The sequence below is a fragment of the Epinephelus fuscoguttatus genome, linkage group LG20, assembly GCF_011397635.1.
Source record: "Epinephelus fuscoguttatus linkage group LG20, E.fuscoguttatus.final_Chr_v1".
Lineage (NCBI taxonomy): Eukaryota > Metazoa > Chordata > Actinopteri > Perciformes > Serranidae > Epinephelus > Epinephelus fuscoguttatus.
The window spans coordinates 19,419,760-19,438,035 of NC_064771.1; the positions used below are offsets into that span (position 1 = coordinate 19,419,760).

Sequence of the window (18,276 nt, forward strand, 5' to 3'; positions counted from 1 at the left end):
AGCTTTAGTTACTTTACAAACTAAGATGTCATACACAAAATACATAATGATGTCATTAAATATGACACTGTGCTACAGATCGAACAGCATACAATAGTTAAACCTAGCTCCACCATGCATCAGTAACACCCATCCAATCTACTGTAATACATAACAGTATAACACTTGCCATTTTCCTGTACTTAGGATACTAAAATTACATTTTGCTAATACTTACGTGCTTTTACTTACTTACTTTAAATTGGACTTAAAAGGACAGTTTACCCAAAATTAACAATACATATTTTTCTTGCTCAGGAGGAGCAACCATACCGCCATCTTGTTGGGGTCAGGACATGTGGAGAGTTATATCTTTTCACCACCAGAAACTATGGATGACTAGAACCATTTGGAAACAGGGACAGTTATAAAGCAGCAGCTGACAATGTAAGAAGTTACCTGTCACAACACATAAAGCCTGTTGCAAGAAATCTTTGCGTCATGTCTGATAGTAATTTATGTTTTGGACAACATGCCACTAAGGTTGTCCAACCACGCTTTTATCACCTCAGAAATATTGCTAGAATGATAAGATCTATTTTAACTTTTAGAGATACAGAAAATGTTATACATGCTTTGATCAAAAAATCTTGCAACGACTTTAGACTGCTCAGAAAGCAGCCGCAAGGCTTTTATCCAAAACCAAGAAGTACGACCACCTTTGCGTCGTTTGAGATCCTCAGGCAGAGGTCTTCTGCTTGTCCCAGAGTCCAGTCTGGAGACCAAAGGGGACAGAGCTTTTGCAATCAGGGCCCTGACGCTCTGGAATGACCTGCCCGAGGATATAAGGCTGTCTGAGTCACTGGCTTTGGTTAAGTCTCTCCTAAAAACATGCTTCTATCGGACTGCAAATGGGTTTAAATACACTGTGTATGTATGCACGTGTGCAGCCATGCATGTGTAAATGTATACAGTAAGTATGTATGATATCTCAGGTAAAATCTCTACCAGAGATACAATTACAGTATGAAGGTTACTTCATCTATGGAATAACTCTTTAACGAAAAGAACATCCGAATGTCACTAAAGAATTTAAAAGACAGAGTTTCAGTATTTTCTGTGGGGTTTTTTTTTCATTTGAACAGAGTAAAAATGAAGCAGATGGCTTCTCCTGCATCCCTTTTTAAAGGGTAACTCCGCTTAAGTTTTTTGCCACCAAGTTCAGTGTCACGCTCTCATGTACAGGTTACAAATAATGTGTTGAAAAACTGCCATGACTTAGGCCTGGTCAGAAGATGCTGACCCTTGTAAACGGAGAGGAAGAGGAGCAGATGAAAGGCACCTGCATCAGAAGTTTCACTTTCCTCCCCGATGGTGTTGAAGGTGAATGTGCAGGCCCGCCACTGTAATCCAAGCCTTTGTTGTTCTCACAAACACAGACATTAAATACGATAAGATGCTGGTTGGATAAAGACACAGTGCGACTGGTTCCCTGCTCATACCAAGTCACTGTATTTACTATCAATATTATGGGTGAGACAGGACACATTGCTCTGATGGACATGTGGTTCACAGAAAAGGAGAATGTGCATGTCCAAGTGTGTGTGTGTGTGTGTGTGTGTGTGTGTGTGTGTGTGTGTGTGTGTGTGTGTGTGTGTGTGTGTGTGTGTGTTAGTCCCACCCATTATCAGGCAGCATGCACACACACGTACACACACAGGCAGCTTTAAAGAGGTGGTGTTTATAAAGTCACGCTTTTTTGGCACTCCGGGGTCAGTCACTTGTCACTGCTGAGTGCCTGCAGGAGGTAAGTGTTACCTTTTCTGCTAGAGCTATAAATGGTATCTGTGCAATAATACATGAACAATATGGAAACTGTTGATTGTCTTATGGTCAGAGCTGCAGGAAGGTGATTTGCAAAGAGTTAAGTTCAGGACTTTATGTTTAGTCTTACTGAATTTATGAACTGCAGAGCTTTGCATACACTTTCTAAGAAAGACAGAGCCAGGAGGGATGGACGCTGACAGATTTCATTCATTGATAATTTAACAGTCATTACAACATGCATAGCAATACTATGGAAGCTCTCAGTGATCCGAGTCATGAGGTGACACACGAGTCATTGAGCCTGAGGAGTGAAACATCTTCAAGACTACACAGCAGGTCCAGTTAGATATGTTACAGTACTATAAGTACATAAGTGTGTAAGAGTGATGCTCAAATTTAATGTGTCAACTTAGCGAGATTTAAAAAGACAAACATGCAATGTGGGGGAATTTGTCTGAATTTGCAGAGGAAATTTTACACGTGCACTTAAATTTTGCTAAGTTGTTAAAATGAATAGTTATATTCTCACACACAGATGCATATTTGCATGCAAAACCATGTTTTGGCTTAAAATATCCAGTTTTTGGGGCACAATACTGGCAGGAAATGCAGCAATGTCTCGTTAAATAGCAATTGCTTTTTATATCGCTGTCATCACTGGAAAAACAGCAACACATTGCACCAAAGACAACCATATTTGGTGCCTAAAAAACTATTAGATATAATTAACAGTGAGAAATATTTTGTCATCTCAATGTCATTTGAGCAGTGGCGGATATAACTAGGGTGCCGCCACCCCCCACCTCCTCAATTAGAAATTGATTTTTAATAAAAAAGAAAATTAGATTAGCTAATTAGCTCTCGTTCTAGTAATTAATACAAAACATATAACAGAAAATAACACCTTTAATATTTATTTGGGGATGTGAAGGAGTTGCCAGGGTCAGCTTGCCTCGGACACAAAATGTGTCAGGTCTGGCACTGCATTTGAGACACACACAAGTATATATTATATTTGACACATCTGCACCTGCACCAATGTAATAATTTATACCGATTCATTGCACATATAAAAACATGCAAATGTGTACTTGATGATTCACATATGCACACACACATGCACTCACACAGACACACACATCCACATACACTTGCATGCATGCAGTGCAGACAGAGTCTCGTCGGTCTGATCTGAATCTTCCACCCCTTTGCTCAGCTGTGTTTTGGAAATAAATTTTTCTGTTGTCACAGACAACTTCGGCGCTCCAGTCTCATCTGAGATAAAATGGACACTCTGGAGATATCTTACATAAGACTGACCCACCCCTTGGATCCATATTTCCCCACACAATTTATGTCCTTACTGCAAATTTAAGCATTCAGTCGCTCATGCATTTAGTTTATTCTTTAACTCTTTGCAGCAAAGCTTTTGACAAGAACATTTAAGATGAACCACATCATTTCTGGATTGCCCAAACACACACATTTTATTCAAATTTTACAAAATTAAAATGGGGTCATATGGGGAACACACTCTCAGTTACATGTTGTTGGAAAAAAGTCTAAGTGTTGAAAACCAAAGTGATTTTTTAACTGGGGCCATTGTCTCTGTTCCAGCTGCCTGGAACACCAACGTGCAGAGTGACAGGTAACACACACTCACACACACACACACACACACACACACACACACAAAGTGTATCCCCACTCCAGGCACACGACTCATATTGACAGTCCAAACACGTCCAGGGCAAGCCATCATTCATGTCCCCACCGGAAACGAGCAGTGGCCCAGAGAGCCTGGAGCCTGCTGGCTGATGAGGCGGGACACAGCCAACATGTTTACCTTATAGACACACACACAGAGAAGTGTCACCTGAACATCACTTTTCCACATGAGCCTGATCCATACCCACACTGATGCTGCCAAGATGGAATTACATTAGTTTCATGTGACACTTCAGTGGAAAACAACACCCAAAATATCATCAGTGTTTTCATGATGTGGTGAAGCGTGAGCGTGGTTTTATCTGATCCTGTTCTGTGGCGAGAAGGTGTCTCTGTGAGGGGCCATAAGGAACGCACAGTTATATCTCTGCAGCTCTCTTCATAATTCATAATGCATCATCTGCATTACAGCTACCAATACATCAAAATATTTGTAGTGGTAGAAATAATCATCACCGTATTTATAGGTGAAAGATATGGTCACAGTTTTTCAAGTCACTCTGAAAACAACCCTCATATATACCCTGAAAATGTAAATAAATGACTTCTAGAGTTCAACTGAAGCAAGCAGGAGTTAATCAGATCAAGAGAGTATCTTCTAAAAATACAGGCTTTTTAGCACCAAACTCCATCTATGTGTTTTCCTGGATAGTGGTACTTTGTTAAGCTGCCTCAGAGGGACACTAAGAAAAAGACCAAAATAATTTGGTACTAAAAATACTGTAACTGTAAGACAGGAGGAGCAACTACAGCAACCAACAACCCTTTCAATAGACATATGGGCATGTGCGTGCTGCTTTAAAGGAATACTTCACCCACAAAATGATTATATGTCCGTCAATTACTCACCCTGTGCTACGTTGAATTCGTAGAGAAAAGTTTTGTTTTTGATTTTGCATGCCACCACAATGAACGGAGAATCCAAAAACAAAAAGAAAAATCTTGATGGTATCTCACACGAGTTGTGTGAGAGTTTGTAAACAGAAGTTTTGATATAGTTTTGCTGTTGTTAAATGCCCCCATTTACTTAAATACATTAAAGCCCCATTTCCACCAAACACTTTCAGTATGGTACCTTTGGAACCAAAAGTAACCCTTCAGACTTGGTGACTAGACCCTAGTGTTTCCACCGCAAACAGTACTCTTAATGTGGGCGGGGTTGTTGTCACTCACTGCTCCGTCCAGCACTCATTGTATTTCCTCCTTTATCAGTCTGCACCTCATTTATCGTCCACAGAACGAGGCTGCCCGGCCCCCTTTTCAGAATTAAGTGTAATAGGCTGCAGTGAGAGTCTCTCTCCATGGGATATTTAAAAATAGCTGGTTTGTGCATTTTGTCCTTCTCAGGCAAGCTCAGGGGTTTAGTGTTGCCGGAGCCCATAGGAACAACGCTCCACAGCACTTCTTTTTTCTCTGGGTGAGGATTGGGATATAGGCCTTTATCTACATATAACTTTTCACAGTGGAAACGGAAAAAAAGTGTACTGTACCAAACTGAACTGTACTGCTTCGTGGAAATGGGACTTGAGTTTTCTCCATTTTTCAATTTTTCATTCACAGTTGTTTTTGTTTTTTTTTTTTACAAATTCAACATAACATGGGGTGTGTAACAAAGATAAAAAATCAAATCAAAAAGATCATTTTGTGGGTGAAGTATTCCTTTAAGACAGACTTGAAATAATGTGCACTTATACTTTCATCTAAAAATAACCCACATTTATTGATATTTGTCTTTAGACTTTCCATTTTCAGGTTAAACAGAGACAAAATATTCACTCACAGTGACACAGACAAGTAGGAAGTGACCACTGAAACCACAGTTATGAGACCACATGTTTAGGCTGTAATTGTGGGAGGTGCGAGTTTAATTCATCCACCTGACCCGTCCAGATCTTCACTCCGTCTCATAAGGATGTTTTGTGCCTGTGTCCCACATTCATGTCCATATCAGCCTGTGTTTACATCTGCTTCTCTCTGGGCCTTCAGAGGTGCGTGGAGCTGAAGGAGGTAATGAAGGACCAGAAGCAGCAGACCTACTGGCAGGAAACGGGCCGATGGGCGGGCTACGAGGAGAGCTTCGACCCTCAGTCTGGGGTGTGGGCATCCTCCAGCATCTCCTACCTCACCTTCAAGAGCCTCATCCAGCTCCGACGCACCATGAACACAGGTCAGAGGACAATCAATCAAAACAGGAGTTTTTTAAAATATAAATCAATCCGTCTACATATAATTATTTTCAGTGGTGCCAAATAAAGTACATATAATTAACTAATTCCACTTTATACTTCTACTTAAGTACTTTAAGAGGGAAATATACTTTTTTACTCCAACATACATGTCCCTGACAGCTTCAGTTACATTGTCCCAAAATATAATTAAAAATGTATTATTATAAATAAAACTACCCAGCTATGTTTTCTCTGAGAGTGTGTTTTACTATGAGAGTGCCAAACCCTTCACACCCAGCAGGTTCTGGGACTCTCAGCACGTCTTTACTGCTCTCAACCTCCCCTCAAACCACAAACACACCACACTCCTCCTCTTTATGATTACCTCTGAATATGTTCCTTTGTCAAAGGGGTGACAATTTTCGACTGCGTGGAGCGAACACTGGCCAGCATCGCAGAGAAGATGGTCACCGAGATGGTAAACAAGAAGGAGATCAGACCTGGGGACCGGGAGGGAGTGCTCAAAGCTCTGCTTCAGAACCGCAGGTATCCCTCCAAGACATCACCCAACAGTGACTCAAACATAAATGACCTACATTTAGGCTTTTAGCTGATGCTGTTATCTAAAGCCGCAGGTAATTTCAAGCATCTTGCTCAGACACGGCTGAACAAAACACGTAACTATTGTTGAGATCAAACCTGTAATTATGAAACAGCGTCTCTGACCACAAAACCATTGTGTCTGTAAGTCTTTATTAAAGGTGATCGACGTGTACTGTTGTTACCTGGGACTTTGCACTCTAAAAGGGGATATACTGTCATTGTGTTTTCAAGTTTTTGTCCAATAAGAAAAGGAATCTAAATTAAAACTTATGTGGAATTCAGATCAGAGATCACAGAAGTTTCAACCCAGTTGCCAGAATAAATGTTGGCGTTGTGCGTTTCTGCAAACCATGGATGTGTAGCATGAGGGTTTAATGTGTGGTGGTTGCATCACTCTTATTGAGAGTACACAGCAGGATGGGAATGGATATTCTCCACACTACGGCAGCTTCACAACAACATTTTCCTTGTTTAGTCAGTGATTTATTATGTATGCTTTTTTCTTTTTTTTTCACAAAAATCTATCAGAATTGAACAGCGCAGCATACACATATCTTAGCATGCTTTGCTCTTAGTGTTATTACCAAAGTGAGATTGGATCGTATTTAACAAATATGTTATAGGGTGATCCTATCATTCAGCCTTGCATTCAATTAAGAAAACAATAGCAAACCAAAAACCCATAGTTCCCTGAAAGCAGTTGGCTCAATCAACCCGGTTTTACTCTGAAGTCGTCAAATCCAGCGCTTGGGCAATGACTTGCAGCATCAGACACCGCCAAAAAAAGACATCGGCATTGCATGTGGGGAACACGCGGCGGGACAAGAGCAAAAGTTAAGGTGGAGAATGTCCGAATGGGTTGTGTGGGAGGGGTGGTGGATGGGTCCAACAAACACTGACTTTCACCTGGGAGAGTGGTGTTTGTGTCCCTTAAGATTGTAAAGCCAAAGCCTGTTCTTTTTTCCTAAACCCAACCACATGAGTTAGTTGTTGGAGAAAAAAAAGCATCAATTCACATTGTTGTACTGACGTAGTGCGTTTTTTTTGTTTTTTTTTTGAAAGAGACTATATGTAAATGTTAAATTTCCTGTGAAAACAGAAGTGTATTTTGAAAGAAGAGAACTTGACACGGTGTCCCAGAACATCAACAACCAATGCACTAAGGGTACTTTGCACATTGTATCTCGGCATGGAAAACGTTGATATGTGATGAGTTCGGAGTGAGAATGTGTTGGCTCAATAAGCTGACTCATTGGACACATCACTAACACTTGGCTTGTGTTTCATCCCTGCTCATCATCACATAATCACCTATTTTGCTGAATGAGTGTTTGGGCAGATTTATGTAGACACAATCAACTTTGTCCTGGACAGCAGATTACCAGAGAATAATTTAATTGCCCTCACAATCACTCAGTCTTCAGTCTGACACAGCCAAAGACGTGTTGTTTTTTCTCTTCAGCCAATCAGACGACCCAGAGAGACAAGCCCTAACTGACGGGGTGGACCTGCAGAAGTTTTCAGTCAAAGACAGGGTGAGTTCTTCTGCTGATGAGATTATCCATGTGTCATTGGTGATAACGTCTGATATCACGACACATGTCAAACAATGACAAAGATCAAAGTGACTTCTTGTGTCAGAACATTTAGAAAGTCCAAGCAGCACAGATTATCAAGCCAAGCTACACTTTGAAAATATAATTTTTGAGATATAGTGATGACGATGATGATGCAGATGGGAAAGTCTGATGTTTGCTAACTAGATCTGCTTATTCTGCGTTCCTTCAGAGAGATGACTCTGACAGCGTGGAGGCCACCATGGTGCTAGTGGGTAAGCCGGCATTTGTTTTCATACAAGATCTGGAGTACAAAATGTGTCTGTGTGTTGCTACACAAGTGTTTGTATGCATCCTTTACGTACATGTGTGGGTTCATCTATGAATACAATCTTTGAACCAGGAGCGTTGGAGTTTCTGGAAAGGCCCACAGTCGTGTTTGTGCGTCTGAAGGAAGCGGCGGTGCTCGACTCTGCCTTGGAGGCCCCGGTGCCCGTACGCTTTGTCTTTGCCCTGATTGGCCCCAACAAGACTGACATGAACTACTGCGAGACTGGCCGTGCTATGGCAGCACTAATGGCAGATAAAGTGAGTTAGCCACCAGGCAACAAGTCCTCAAAGTCAACGGTTCTCAACCAGGGGTGCAGGGACCACAGGGAACCTCGAGGGAAAAATGGGGAGTAGTTTACTTTTACTATTTAATTCACTATAGAAGTGAGATCAATGTGCGAATTGATGTTTTTTTTCCTTCAGCTAACACATATAGCTGGGTTTAGGCAACAAAATCTCATGGTAGGTTTTGAAAAGAACAACAGGGTTTGGCTTCACAAGCTTGCAGGACGTGAACACCACTGTCTCTGGTGAAGGTTGATGTTTGTTGGACCCATCCACCTCCACTTCCACCTACTCAACTCGGACTTTCACTGCCTTAACTTTCGTTTTTGTCCACCACGTTTCCACCTAACACCACCGAGCAGCATTAAACTATAACTACTAAGGACGGCTTTTTTGTCCATGTCTGACGACGTAAGTCACTGCCCAAGCGCCAGATTTCGACGACTTGGAAGTGAGACTGGGTTGCTTCCTACCCTCTGATACAACCCACAGGAGTGTTTGCTAAATTAGCTCCCAGACTGGCAGCAGGAGATCAACACAAAAACCACATATATGACCGTTAACAGTCAGAGCTTTAAACACATGGCAAATGTAAGGTTTAGAATCACATAGGAAAGAAGCAAGCACTCTCAAAAATAAATCCACTCAACAGGTGCACGGCCAAAAGCAGCAGAAAAAAGAAAAGAAGCCAGCACTCACAAATGTCCTTTTGGTAAATTTAATAAACCAAAAGGACATTTGTGAGTGCTGGCTTCTTTTCTTTTTTCTAAATGTAAGGTTTAGGCAATAAAACTACTTGGCTAGGTTGGGAAAAGGTCAAGATTTGGCTTAAAATAAATTAGTATTGTCTTTTGTTTTCACACAGGACACAAGCAGCGGTCTCCTGGGCCAAAGTCCTGTGTTTTTTAACCTGTCTATCCACCCCAACCTTCTCCCTACGCTGACTCTGTCGCTCTAAATATTTCATCATCTAACTTCCTCATTTGCTCCCATAATAATTACTAAAGCTACTGGGGGTGGCAGCCTAACAATAAATGTAAATGTGGGTCATAACAAGCAGCTCGTACAAAGGACCTATGGGGTCGTTTTATGGGGAAGGACAGCCTCATGGTCTAAATTGAACTTGCTGAACAAGTCTAAGTAAAGCCCTGATTTTAGTCATCATGATTTATGTCACGATTGAGTCCAAGTTCATGATTCAAGGATGACAACACTATGATAAACACACTTATCTTATAATTTAGATGGTTCAGATGCTGCCCAGAGAATATCTTTGGCCACGCAGGATTTATTGTGGCAAAACTAGCACAGACAAAAAAAGAGCCTCTCCACCAAAGACTTGTCAAACGCTCTCTGATCTTGCAATGTGCAGCCTAATATCCCCTCCACTCTCTCCATCCCAGGTGTTCAATCAGGCAGCATTAAAGGCAAAGAGCCCCCGCGAGCTGACAGATGCTGTTGCCGACTTCATGGACTGCAGTATCGTCATCCCGCCCACAGAGATCCAGGACGAAACGATGCTCAGCTCTATTATCAACTTTCAGAAGAAACTCCTGCAGGACAGGTGCCAGTCCTCTGAGCTCGCTGTCGCCACAGAGTTCAAACCTCGAAAAGGTGAAATATTACCAATACACACCCAGAACTACAGTATCAGTCAGAGAAATGATATGATATTTCCAGAAGCTGTTTCCTATTTTCAATTTATAGTATTCACATTAGATTAAAATCGTTCCCCCCCCTCCAGTTTCCATCTCTACTGGTCCTCCACCTGAAGACCCTCTGGCCCGTACGGGTCGCCCATTTGGCGGGATGATGAAAGACATAAGGAGACGCTACCAGCACTACAAGAGTGACATAACAGATGCGCTAAACGCCCAGGTCCTTGCTGCTATCATCTTCATCTACTTTGCCGCCCTGTCTCCTGCCATCACCTTTGGAGGACTGCTGGGTACATGAGCATTAGTTAGTTAGTTTGTTTGTATGCGACACAGCATTGCTGTCACATGCGATAATAATATTTTGCCATCATCTTTGCCATCATAGCTGATAAGGTGGACGACATGATGGGTGTTTCAGAGCTCCTCATTTCCACCAGCATTCAGGGTATCATCTTCTGCTTCGTTGCTGCCCAGCCCGTCCTGGTTATTGGTTTCTCTGGTCCGCTGCTCGTGTTTGAGGAAGCCTTCTTTGCCGTAAGTTACAATTATATCCATATGCAGGTGAACTGTAGAGTCTCTTATGAACCAAGTGAAGTGATCGCTTTGTGATACCTACTACATTTTCAAATACCAAAGTCCATTGTTTCTTTAATTCATTTGCTTGATCAGAGTTCAGCTCACCCCCAGTTTCCTCCATTCAGTTCTGCCAGTCCCAGGACATTGAGTACATTGTGGGGAGAGTGTGGGTAGGCGTGTGGCTGGTCATCATTGTGGTGGTCATTGTGGCCTTTGAGGGCAGCTTCCTGGTGCGTTTCATCTCCCGCTTCACCCAGGAAATCTTCTCCATCCTCATCTCCCTCATCTTCATCTATGAAACCTTTGCCAAGCTCGGGAGGGTAAACCATCATCATCCATTTCACACGTTTCACCTGTCCAAATGAGATCAGACACCTTTGAATGTATGTGAATACAGTAGAGGTGTAAACTTCAGTCAGACTCAGTAAAAATACAATGACTTTAGATGTGACTTGACAAGTTCAACAAAGACTTGCAATTTGACTTGGACTTTAAAAACAATGACTTGTGACTTCCCTTGGATGTGAGCCTTTTGACTTGAAAATACTAGACACTTTCCCTCAAACCCAAAGATGAAAAAGTATGTTATTTAGAAAGCATCTAATCAAGTTTTTCCAAAGATCATTTGTGCTTGTGGACAAAAACTATGTGGTGGTCAACAAAAACAGGTAGCAGGATGCAAGACATGCGGTTCGAAATTTACAGACAGAGAAGCAACAACTTCCAACAAATTTGGAATAAAAAGAGCTCAGGAGTTCTGTAAATGTATGGTCAAGAGGACATTCTAACTTGTTTAAGACTCCAAACTCAAAGTTCAGGACTTGGGACTTGAAACTTGAGACTTACTTGTGACTTGCAAAATAAGACTTTGCCCCACCTCTGAATTACAGCGCTGCCTCTCATGGCCAGATTCTCATCTTTCTCCGTCTGTTCTCTGCTGACCTCTCTGTAGATCTTTAAAGCTCATCCTCTGGTTCTGAATTACGATCATCTGAATGACACTCTGGAGAATCCCTGGCACTTCAGGGTGGAAGAGGTGACTGTCTATGACAATGCTACTGGCAACACGACTGTTTTCATCAACACCATCAAGCCAGCTTACCCCAACACAGCCCTGCTCTCCATGTGCCTCATGTTGGGCTGCTTCTTCATTGCTTACTTCCTGCGACAGTTCAAGAACGGCACTTTTCTTCCTGGAAAGGTGAGTTGGGTCCACGGGCCACTTTGTTTCAGTAAAGACTGAACAGGTTATCTATATAATCAAGTGTTAAAGGGTAAACTATCCAGGAATTATCACTAAGTGTTTGTGTACAACGCTCTTCCCTACACTGCTTGTATGTACATGGCAAGCAACTATTGTTAGAATGTTACATTTGTTGTATTGTAAACAAATGTTTGGTAAACTACTTAAGCTAATCGCAGGCGCACCCCTGACAGCAGACATGCCAACTCTGTGTTGCTTGTCATCCTCTCCTTCAGTGAATGTAAAAGTAAAAGCCAACTCCAAATTCACTCTCATACTTTATGAGCTTTGTCGGCTTGGCATTATGTCCAGTGGCCCCCCAGAAATTTTTCATAGGGTTGGCTGGATGGGGCCATTGAAAATCTTGGGGTGGCACACCAAAGTTAAAAGCCATAACTAAATTTCAGGAATTTGATTTTAAGAGTTAAGGATCTGCCCACTGATAAACTTGTGTATAGACTTTCCAATCGTAGACGTGTATAGACTAGTATCGGCACAGTTATATGTTATGTATGTTATATATGTTATAAGGCCCGTTTCCACTGCAGGAACTTCGGGGTAATTTTATGGGGCCGGGGCCGTTGGTGCGTGTCTCCACCGCAGGAACCAACCCCGAAGGACAGAGTTCTGGAACTTTTACAGGGGCTAAACAAGTCCCTGCCTCGGAGTAGGTACTCAGAACGGCCCCGAAAAACTCCTGGGTGGGGTTTGGGTTTACTTGGTGCTGATTGGATATACTCAAGGAGGGATATGACGGCAACAGAAAGCGACAAAAAAGCCGGCATTTTTAAAACTCAGCAGACGAGGAGTCGCATTTTAAAAGGAGTCGTAAGAAGAAAAGCAAGAAAAGGAAGACAAATCTTACGACAAATGGACCGACGAAGAGGTCCAGGCGTGGCTGGCATTTTATGGCAATGGCTTCTTCTTCTTTGTTGTTCTTTGTTTGTTTCTTTGCCGTGTCGCCCTGGTCAAAATGGTCGCGCAACAATTACGTCACATCCAGAGCCTAGTACAAGGAACTTCTTCAGTGGAAACGGGCCTATAGGCTACAATTCATTGTTCATCCAATAGGCTGACTGCCCTTTTCCCTAAAAAGACAAATTTACAGCTTTAGAATGAACTTTAGATCTGTAGAACTTTATTTTTATTTTTGTCCCCAATGGGGCAATTCATTTGCAGGAGTGTGGACATGACATATAACATATAACATATGACATGGCATCACTGGGCAGGATACTCAGCATCACAAAATCATTATTAAAGTCAGAATCATTAAAAATCATTAAAATCGTTAGGAGTGCATTGATTAAAAGAAAGAAAACATTTACAAAGAAGAAGCCTTGTCAAGTTTGGTGGAGACTTGTGGGTACTCATAGAACCCATGCTCATTCAGATATTTTGAGGTGAGAATTCAACAGACCCCTTTTAAAAATGACCATGCTCGTTGTTCCCTTGCCCAAGTTAGGCCAAATTTGGGACCCCAACAAGCTATGCTGACACAGTTGGTACCAATGGATGCATTAGGTTGTCTACTTTTCATACTGTAGTCACAACCACAACCCTCGCTAGCTTGAAAAATGAGCGCAATTATTTCTGCTTATGATGATGAATGTTTTTTGTAGCTTCGTCTTGAACGCATGCTGCCACTACCTGGTCACTACCTTAATATAAAGTCCAGACGTCACCCATTTTTGGTATCTTCAGTTAAAATTGTAACCTGTTAATCGTTGATCTTATCTGTGTTTACCAGATCAGACGTCTGCTTGGTGACTTCGGTGTGCCTATTGCCATTTTCCTCATGATTGTCGTGGACTACAACATTAATGATACCTACACTCAGGTTGGCTCATCAGTCTAAATTTCCAGTTTCTATGCTGAATACATGCATAATTCACATATGTTAAAGGACAGGTTCAACATTTTTTTTAATGTTTTAAAACAAGGCTCTGTTGTGCACAGCTTTTGAGGGCCAGTGTGAACATTTGGCAAAACCTGTTTTATTGCACATATGGGCTCTGTTGATTTAAGACAGAAGAGAGAGAAAAATTCTGAACCTATCCTTTAACACTTGTTAGATTTAATAGACTTAATCAGAAAGTACCTGGTGCCGTTTTCTCTGCAGAAACTAGTGGTTCCCAAAGGTCTGACGGTGTCTAACCCAGCCAAAAGAGGCTGGCTCATCAACCCCTTTGGAGAGCACAAGACTTTTCCTGTGTGGGTGATGTGCGCCTGCTGTGTCCCAGCCTTGCTCGTCTTCATTCTGATCTTCCTTGAGTCTCAGATCACAACGTGAGTTGATAACATCTCAACAATGTCACTCGCTGAGTTACCAACCTTAGAAAACATGACATGTCCTGTCTTTAACGAAACTTGATTCATGTGTTGCGTCTGTCAACAGTCTGATTGTGAGTAAACCTGAGAGAAAGATGGTCAAAGGCTCTGGGTTCCACTTTGACTTGCTGATTTTAGTCGGCATGGGAGGGCTCAGTGCAATATTTGGTGTGCCGTGGCTCAGTGCTGCCACGGTGCGATCTGTCACCCACGCCAACGCCCTCACTGTAATGAGCAAAGGAACAAAACCTGTGATTGAGAAGGTGATTGAGCAAAGGATCAGTGGCATCGTGGTGGCGTTGCTGGTTGGTAGGTGCTGTCTATTCATTCATTAACTTTTCTACAACTGTGCGTCTACAAATCTGTCCTTTAAGCACAGTACACTATCCTTTATCTGAATGCCTGTTTGTGTCGAGGTCTGTCCATCCTGATGGAGCCGATCCTGAAGCTGATTCCCATGTCAGCCTTGTTTGGGATCTTTCTCTACATGGGAGTTACATCACTCAATGGCATCCAGCTGTGGGATCGTATTCTGCTTCTGTTCATCCCTAAGAAATACCACCCTGATGAACCCTACGCCACCAAAGTAAGAGTCTCATGATTCCATGGTAACTAAAGTGCATGATGCTGTTGTTTAATTCTAACTCATACTGTACGAGTTAATTGTCTGCAAAATTAAACCAAAGCCTGTTCATTCCCATGAGTTGCTCAGTGGCACATGAAGCCAAAATGGTTTAGCTGCCACTTATAAAATTACACGGATTATCGGCACTACTTGCGCATTGTGCAGCCCATAGAGTAGGCACACTAGAGACTTATGATGGCTGAACAGCTAACTTCTTGCTTAGTGCTCAGCTAACTTGAACAGGGATAAAATGATTCAATTGCGCAGTTCTTCTAGACTTTCAAAATGTTATCAGAACGAATACATCAAATCTTGATAGTGGAACATTTCATGTTGGAGGGGTTGTGTTGCTCAACAAAATGTATCCACTGATTTAGAGACGTCTCTTTCGCCATGTAAATTAATGGGAAAAGTATTTTTGGGCATCACGAGACGCACCCTGGAAATTGCACTACAACTGTTTGGACACTACAAAAATTAGATTCAAAGCCCAGCACACTTCTTGGAGGCATGACCTGGCCTACATATTTTCCATCTTTCATTTTTATGATGTGTTAAACGCAGTTTGCCACTTTGTGCAGGTGCAGTGAGAAAAAAAGGCACTGACCTTGGGGATCTGACTTGTGGCTCTGCTTCAGTGTGTGAGAGCTTCTTAGAGACAGCCAACCAAAATTTCTGACAAGTCAGCAATGTCAAGAGCAGTAAATGGACAACATGGTCTCACTCCAAAACCATCGAAATCCAGCATTTGGGCAGTGACTTGCAGCATCAGACTCTGATGAAAAAAGACGTCTTTTAGCATCTGCATGACACTCGGCTAGACACCATTACAGTGCTCAGCAGTGTCAAGGGGAAAAGTACGAAAGTTAAGGTGGCTAAAGTACAACTAGGGTTGCATGGATAAGCACTAACTTTCACCCGGGAGAGTGGTGTTTGTGTCCTGTAAGATTATGAGGCCAATCCGTGTTCTTTTTTCCTAAACCCAAACATGCTTTTCTTGCCTAACCCCAACCATGTGCGTTAGTTGTTGAAGAAAAGTAAACCTCAATTTGCAGGGCTGAACCGCCATAGGGCTTTTATTTTGAAAGAGACTGTATGTTAACATTAAATTTCCTGTGAAAACAGAAGTTTATTTTTGAAAGAGGACAATCCATGTAACAGGCAGAACTTGACACATTGTCTGAGAACAGCCAACACACCCAGGGTATCTTGCACGTCGTATGTGGATGTGGCAAGTCCATGACCAATTGTCAATATGTGAAGAGGCCGGAGTGAGAATGTGTTGAAATGGAAATGCTCCTTATAAACAGTATTTGTGTAGGAAGTGTTTAAGGGGAACATTGCCTAAATTAGAATTTCAAAAATGGCCTAGGAAAGTACAGTCAATATTTGTGAACACGAGTAACTCTCTCTCAAAGCCAGAAACCAGAAAAGGACGTCTCAAACTTGTGATATCATAGGGTATAAGGTCTGGAGCTGCTCCATAGACAACTAATAAGAGACTGACTTTGTGGACCCACAAAATGCTTGTTTTCTTTTTAGTACCCAAATGAGCTTTAATTTGTAAATTTGAGTTTTAGCACTCTAGTTTTTGGATTTGAGAGACAGCTGTTTATGTTGGCAAGTTTTGGACTGTCTCAGACCAGTGGGTGTAGCTCCCTTTTAAGAGTAATATACTTAAGAGCAACAGCTCTCACACATGAACTCATATTGTATTATGTCACATGTGTTGGCCGCTATTAAAGCCTCTAAATCACATCAGAAGACAGAAAGTATCAGTGTGTGCTGTCATGTCTGTCTGACTAATGTTTTGACATGTTGGCTACAGGTGAGCACAGCACGAATGCACATATTCACCATCATCCAGGTGGTGTGCCTGGCAGTTTTGTGGATCGTTAAATCCAGCCCAGCATCCCTCGCACTGCCCTTCATACTCATCCTCACCATCCCTCTACGCATGTTGATGACCGGCCGTGTCTTCACTGAACTGGAAATGAAATGTGTAAGTGGTCACCCATGTATCCCCAGATTTTAGAGGTATACTTTTGGTCTTATCTTACAGGTTGATAATCTATTATTCCAAAGTTTTGTGACATATTGATTATGTTTTTACTGCCGTCAACAGTTCCACTTATGCAGTTTCTAGAGAGATGAGGTTTAAGGACTGTTTTTTTCTGTGTCTTGTGTTTGTAGTTGGATGCTGACGACGCCAAAGTGACATTTGAGGAGGAGCCGGGGCAGGATGTATACTGTGAAACTCAGATGCCATTGTAAATGACTTCCATGACAGCTATGACACCAGCAAGACTTTTATTGTGACAGAATATATTTATTTTATATGTGGCTCAAATGAATGTTTCATCCACCTGAGCACAAATATGTTTTTTAAAGATTGATCTTTATTGTCGTCTATCAGAGTATACTTAGAGTATAATATATAGATGGTAAAAAAAGAGGCCAGAAACAAAAAGGGAAATACAATAAAAGGTGAGCAGAGCCTAAGGGAGGAACAAGTCTACATGCCATTTAGACATTACTATTAATGCCTTTTTTTGATTTATACATTTATTATTTTTCCCAGCCCTTTTGAAAAATGATATTCATTTTAACCTATATGTGAGATTCTCCATTACTGGTCAGCCAATGTTTGTTATCCGCTGCATCAGTCTTAGTCACAGACTGTTTTCAGGCAGCAAAGTACGGGTCTCCCACATGCACAGATATAGAATAAAACAAGATCAGGGATTTTGTAACCCAGTACGTCACACAGAACAAAATGTATACCATCCCCAAAAATGTTGTTTTTTCACGCAACTCCAAAAAGTGTGTGTGTGGTTTGGTTCCATGTGGTGACATTTTCTCCAGCATGGTTATTGAATATGCATTTGTTTACTTTCAACTTTGAGTGTGATGAAGTAACGAATTTGATTCTTCCAAATAAAATTTCTCCATCTCTGTGACTGTGTGGTCTGGTGTATTTCCCACATATCATACCTCATCTTTTTAAAACATATTGAGGGCTTTTGTCATGAAAAATGCAGATATAGATTCTATGTTTATGGTGTTAATATGGATGAACATTAATCAGCGTTATACTGTTTTGTGTCTAATAGCTTGTGTTTTACAAACCAAACCCTGTAAATATTCATAAAACACTGACATGTTTTAACAAAAAATAAAGACAAGAACTTTTAAAAAGGGCACTCAAACATGAAATAAAAAAATCAATCACCACAAAAATATACAGATTAGAGTGAAAATATTGTAGTGTAAAAAGCCAAAATTATATGTTTTTTTAAGTTTATATTGTGTGTTATGTTGGGGTCTTCTTGTCATCCCTCTATAAATAATAATGAAAAAATAAAAA

The 18,276-nt window shown here is 41.4% G+C and overlaps 1 protein-coding gene across 1 annotated transcript; it reads left to right on the top strand.

Moving 5' to 3' along the window:
- The first annotated feature begins 1,744 nt into the window (after nucleotides 1-1,744).
- On the top strand, nucleotides 1,745-17,869 carry slc4a1b (solute carrier family 4 member 1b (Diego blood group)). The gene is made up of 18 exons (XM_049563121.1): nucleotides 1,745-1,786; nucleotides 3,424-3,454; nucleotides 5,521-5,701; nucleotides 6,113-6,248; nucleotides 7,768-7,840; nucleotides 8,094-8,136; nucleotides 8,265-8,449; nucleotides 9,880-10,090; nucleotides 10,221-10,424; nucleotides 10,520-10,668; nucleotides 10,836-11,030; nucleotides 11,663-11,911; nucleotides 13,704-13,793; nucleotides 14,076-14,242; nucleotides 14,352-14,593; nucleotides 14,701-14,870; nucleotides 16,738-16,911; nucleotides 17,103-17,869. The coding sequence occupies exons 3-18, from the start codon at nucleotides 5,545-5,547 to the stop codon at nucleotides 17,181-17,183; spliced, it is 2,526 nt and encodes an 841-aa protein (XP_049419078.1). The 5' UTR covers nucleotides 1,745-1,786; nucleotides 3,424-3,454; nucleotides 5,521-5,544; the 3' UTR covers nucleotides 17,184-17,869.
- Nucleotides 17,870-18,276: the final 407 nt, after the last annotated feature.